The sequence below is a fragment of the Crassostrea angulata genome, chromosome 8 (assembly GCF_025612915.1).
Source record: "Crassostrea angulata isolate pt1a10 chromosome 8, ASM2561291v2, whole genome shotgun sequence".
NCBI classification, from domain to species: Eukaryota; Metazoa; Mollusca; class Bivalvia; order Ostreida; family Ostreidae; genus Magallana; species Magallana angulata.
Window position 1 is genome coordinate 40,625,957 of NC_069118.1, and position 6,000 is coordinate 40,631,956.

At 33.8% G+C, this 6,000-nt stretch overlaps 1 protein-coding gene across 1 annotated transcript; it reads right to left on the reverse strand.

The window, feature by feature from the left end:
* Positions 1-3,331: 3,331 nt before the first annotated feature.
* On the reverse strand, positions 3,332-5,249 carry LOC128160968 (multiple epidermal growth factor-like domains protein 10). Its single transcript, XM_052824246.1, has 4 exons — positions 5,240-5,249; positions 5,123-5,158; positions 4,783-4,908; positions 3,332-4,011 (listed from the first exon to the last, which is right to left on the reverse strand). The coding sequence occupies exons 1-4, from the start codon at positions 5,247-5,249 to the stop codon at positions 3,662-3,664; spliced, it is 522 nt and encodes a 173-aa protein (XP_052680206.1). The 3' UTR covers positions 3,332-3,661.
* Between the last annotated feature and the right edge of the window lie 751 nt (positions 5,250-6,000).

Consider the following 6,000-nt stretch of genomic DNA (forward strand, 5'->3'; position numbering starts at 1 on the left):
AGTATGAAATTTTCTTCAAATTATGACATTTTCCCCGATAATGACATTTTATACCAATATTAAATTGGGCACACGGTTGGTGAGACCGCTCAGTAGAGGATGCTTACACCTCCTAGGCACCTGTTCCTATGTCTATCTATTTGGAGGTCCGGGTTGCTCTGCTCTGAATTTGTATTTCGTTTAATTGATTTTAGAGATGGTTCACGGTTTGTTATTGTCAATTTGTCATGGTGTACAAACTAATCATTTTAAGATGCAAAAATGCCTGGAGATGGTCCAAAGTCATATCCATGTTGTCTTTGCGATTCCTTCTGAAATAGTTGCTATTAAAGCAGAACATTTAAGACTTTTAGAGAGACGCTTTTGTGTATTGGCACAATATGGCGATTTTCTTTGTTCTAAATGTAGATTAAAATGCTTCAAAAAGAAAACAAGTTGACAAATTTGGAATGCTTTTCAGTGTATGAGACTCAAGATGATTACGAACCTCCAATAAAAAAAAGCCAGAACCATACATCAGTCCTCCTCTAGTCCTTCATATGTTACCCTTGACCAACGACCAGCAAAAGCCATGCGTTTTGCTTTGTGTGTAAAAGGCCAGGGCCGAAACTCATCACTGCTCTACCAACTCCACGTTTCGACTTGTATATACGTAAGGGCATTTTTGTTCCAGCGGGAGTTAGGTGCTGCCCTGTTTATTTAGACGGCAAACAGTTTACGGACGATGCATTAGATAAAATAAAACCAGTCAGCAATTAAGTCAACTTGAGCAAGATAAACATCAAACTTCTTTTGGAAAATGGCAGGTCTATTGTGATTAAAGGAACAAATTATAGACTTGATTTTTACCACACACATGCTTTAACAGATAAAGACTACTTTACCCTCACAGGCATCTCAAAGACATAGTTTGATATTTTGATGACTTACTTCGATTGCTGCAATCTTCGAGAAACAACAACAAGAAGTGTAAGGACATGTAAAGCCATTCTCTTGATTAAACTTTGATGTGGATTGAGCAACAACCTTCTCGCAACGCTTTTTGCATTGAACAACGCTAGGTATTGACATAAAGTTTTTTTCATATAAATGTGTTAATAAGAATTTTTTTTTAATTTTTATTTTATAAACTGTTCATTTGAACTTTGATTTATTGAACTGCATTTTCTAACTTTAATAGGGAAGAAAAACACTTAACTCGGCTACAAAAAATTTGAAGTCAAGATTCGTTCCATAATTTTAAGGCTTTCCCCACATTGATAGAGAGGAGGTGATAGCGAGTCACAGTCGACCGCTGAACAAGGAACGGTTTACCAGGACCATGACAGAGATCCTGTTCTCGACGGAATTTATATCTATGTGCAGAAAAGTAGGAACTTTTCATTTTCGAGACGATCCTACAGCCTACACAAACACAGGCCTTCGGTGAAGCTTATGATGGTCGTTACACCTACTGGGTACATTGTTTCAGTGCTATGTCCGTATATCTAGCCCATTCGAAGAACAGCGACGCAAACATACTCAAGTACATGATTAGGTCAAATGCTGAACAAATTAAAGAGTGGGTCAGAGAAGGGGATACATGTATCTTCTTTGTGGACAGGGTTTTAGGGACTCAGGTCAAATACTAAATGGTATAACTATTGAGATGCCCATGTTCCTACATAAAGGGGCCACACAGCTGCAGACCATAGATGCCAAGTGCTCGAAGCTTGTAACAAAGGTAATTAAAACATAACGGTAATTAATAATTTGACTCGTTTTAATATCATCATTAATAAATTGTTGATATATCTGATTGGTAGTGGAATCGGCATATAGCAGACTGAAGACCTAGCTAGCGACTGCTTGATAAAACTCTCCCATACACTCACATCCCAAATATTGGAGATTATGCCCAAATCATTTTTGCATTATGCAACAAATTCAGGCCACCTCTTAGATGCGGAACTTTTGAAAAAGATATTGAGGTAGCCGCAAAAATTGAGAGTTTTTAAAGGTCATCAAATGAACTTCAAACGCTCATAATTGACCAAGGTTAGTATTTTCAGACATCATACTATGTAATATTTAATCTGCAATTTCAATTTCAATTTTGACCAGCAAAAACAGTTCAATAAAAACAATTTCTGAATAGTACGGGACTAGATCCGATATCATATAAATGTCCGCCATTCCCTTGACTGAGTAGGGATGAAATCCGGGAGCTGACTATTCGTGTATACCAGGTTAAATTGGCCCGCTTTTACACCCAAGAACATTGTAGTCATGATGGGAGTTGTGACATCCTTGTAAGCAGTGACCTACCAATGATCCTTTCTGCAAAAATATAGAGTCGCCACATCTCTGCCAAACGTTACAAGCTTTGGATCAAGTACAGCGACAGTATCGTTGAAGGGTGGTATTGCACATGTAGTAACGGAAGTAGAGTGGTGGGCATGTGTGCTCACATTACAAGTTTGATATGGTGTCTTTTTTATATGCGACAAGAAGCCAACCCGCTCAAGGGCATTCAAAACTGGGCAGATACAATAGAAGATGCTTCAAGGATTCCAACAATTGACTAATCGGACAGTGATGATCCAGAGGAATAACAATTTTATTATGCATCCAATTATTTCTGCAACTTTGTTTCTGAATTAATTATCATTAATTATTTTTTATGATTATTTGTTTCAAGTATGCTTGCATTAATGCAAGTTTCTTTCATTGACATATACCATTGAACATCAAAAACTTCATTTCTTGATTCCATTTCAGTGCATCTTTTAAATCATTGCTTCATCATTTGAGACATGCCCTGTAACACAGTGAAACGTTACTTAGAACGTGTTGGGTCTGTTAAACATGAATGAATGTTATCAATGTTACAATTCTTAAATGGTTTTCTTAAATGTTTAGTGCTTTTAATAAATATGTTGCCCTACAGAAAATATCAACATATTCATTTCTGATTCACTTAATTGAGCATATTATTTTTTATAAAGATTGTATTAAAGTCCCCTTAAATTTTGTAAATTGAATTGTCCTTTTCTTGTTGGTGGGAAGATCGGCGGAGTTGAATGTTATAAAATGCGAAATCATCTTCACTTTTAAAGCGCCAATTCCAATAATTGACAACGAACCTCTTCACTTTTAAAACGCATATTCCAAAAAAAGACGACGAAAAGAAAAAAAATGTAAGATAAGAAAAACAACAGCAAAGTAAACAACCCATAGATTTTATTACTAATAGTTTAAAAAAGTTCTTCACACTTATCGTTTCATTATATATCTATAAACAATACTTAAATTATTGCAAAATGTTGCAAAATTTATCAGAAACTAAATCAAATAAATAAAGAAGCCGATAATGATAACTATTGTTTTCCTTAAAGTCATTTATGATGTCAATATTAATTCTGAACGAACGTCATAACGTCATCGGAATACTATAAACGACGCTATGTTTGAGGGACTATAAAATGAAAACAATTAAAGATATTCACATAAAAAACAAACTGTTTTACAACCAGCAAATTGTCAAGGTATCTCGTATTAAATTTTATTAGTGTTGGTTACAGGACCGATTTTGCCTCTTGCCGTGTCCATTCTTTAGCACTAAACCAATTTTACTTTTTTATGCTGAGATTTCAAAAAAAGCAAAGCGCTTTTCATTGTATTAAACTACTACATTTGAGATCACTTCATAATGAACTGGTTCTGATAATCTGTCATTTGGACATTGATAACTATGCTTTTGTGAATGTCTTTTGTGTATCATTTTGCGTATACAAATAATCAGCAAAGCTATCAAAACTAAACCAACTATGCAAATCATCGTTATGGACATGCTATGTGTGTTAAACCAGGTTCTAAACCGTTCCAGGAAAACATCACCTCTAGGTCTTTCTATATCAAGAGTCGGATTACCTATATTGTCTATCGTAATTGAAAACGAGATGTTGAAAGGAGTAGCTCTGTAGTCCCTCACACCATCTTTCGCGTAAACTTCATTTGTTGTGTCGTCCTCTATCAAAGGGTAAAAATACAAAAAAAAATTTAAAAAAAAATGTAAAGACATATTTTTCAGATAGCCCAACAGAAAGAAATGAAAACGAATCAGATGGTAAGTAGTGACACAACCCTTTGATACTGTTAAAAGGGGCAAAATTGGTAAAACATTGATAAACATTTCTTTGCAAATCATGTTTAGTACTTTTGCTTAATTAACTACATTCAGACTGATAATTGTAAGAAAAAATCAAGAGGCCTATAGGCCACATGGTTCACTAAAGAATTAAATTATAAAGTATTTATCAATGACCAATATTGGATATTCAACAGATATGTATTGGTTCAAACAAATGTAATTTATCGTCAAACACTTAAGTGCAGATAGTAGTGCCTTATGACAGCTCATAGCTTTTAGAATCAATTCCACTGCATGCAATTGACATACCAGAGATATAGAAAGTCATTTTAATGAAATGTTGTCATGATTTTTAAATATTATAACGTTTAGAAGAAATTATTTAGTATTAAAATTAACAGCACCAAACTGCACCTTCCTAATATCTCAGCAATTTGATAAATACCTACCGGGTAATTATTTGGTATGTAAACTCAACATTTCTGCCGTTTCCTATTATATTCCTTCATTAACTTACCAAAGCACGACATTCTCAAATTATTCAATCAATGATTACCTGTTTCCCCAACGTTATCTTTAAATACGAACTAAAATAGCCAATGCAAACAAATTCGACTACTTTGAGTAAAGCAATTCGACATTGTACTCACTTGAACAACCTTTTGCAAAATCACATACTTCTTTAGAACAGTTACATATTTGTTGGCAACCATAACCAAAATGAGGATATGAACAAGTTCTGTTACAATTGATTCCATAAATACCCGGCTTACATCCTGAAATAGGAAACAGTAATAAAGTATATTAAAACTTCGTTGAATACACTTATATATTATATATTCACTTCTACAACCATCTGCATGGCTTTTACCGTTCCTGTTGTTGTTTTTTTATAGCACGAAAGTGTCAAAGATATTTAAAAATTGTGCATGGAATATGTAAGTTCTATTATGGAAATGGCACCCTTTGTTTTAAAAAAAATTAGCTTACTTGTACAGTTTCCTAAACTTTCGTTCCATTCATAGTCTTCACAACAATTATTGTATCTGAAAAAGGTTTTTACTTATTTACAAAGTGACAGTACAATGTACCAACTTTCAAATTTACCTTGAAACATCTCTTTTGATCTGATTAAATGTATCTAAAAGATCCCAAAGTTCATAACTGTATAGTCTTTGTTTATTAATCGTTTGTCAATGGTAAATGGTTGAAATTGACTATTAACTTCCCTGCTACAGTGCTGCTATCCTGAAAGTTGACAAGGATAGGATAGGATAGGATGCAGTTAATTTCTATCCTATCCTATCCTATCCTGCATCCTGTAGCCAATCAGATTCGATTATAAATTTCAGAGTTATTTAGCGAAACGAAAACTGGCTTAACAATGTATTTTCAATGTCAATTTAATACGTTTTACAAGTTAAACCATCTAAGAATAACTATTATATCAAGAACGCGGTGCATAACATTGATGCGCGCTAAAATGTCGGCGCTACATCTTTGTCAATTTGTACGCAAGTACGGAGTTACTGCGAGAATTCGATGGAACATTTGACAACGTCAGAAATAGATTTCTGTATTTACTTCTTTTAAAGTCTGCAAAGTAATAAAAGCTTGAATTTATAAACGACAAACTCAGCATTTTAAAAGATAAACATGTATACAAGAAAACATACATTGTTTCACGTTTCATGTAATTTCTTCGATGCCCAATAACAGGGACACATATTTCTGTCCGATATTAACCTGAACATATCGAATTAATAAATGTTAGCTAGCTATAAATGTTTAAATATTTATACTTAAAAAATAACTCCGAGTGGTTTAACTATAAACGATATAAACTTACTAAAGGAATTCTTTATTTC

Coding starts and splice junctions, on each gene's coding strand:
- LOC128160968 (XM_052824246.1), bottom strand. Junction 4,909..5,122: donor AAGTTTAGGAAACTGTACAA/GTAAGCTAATTT, acceptor TTCCTATTTCAG/GATGTAAGCCGGGTATTTAT. Junction 4,012..4,782: donor TTTTGCAAAAGGTTGTTCAA/GTGAGTACAATG, acceptor ACCCTTTGATAG/AGGACGACACAACAAATGAA.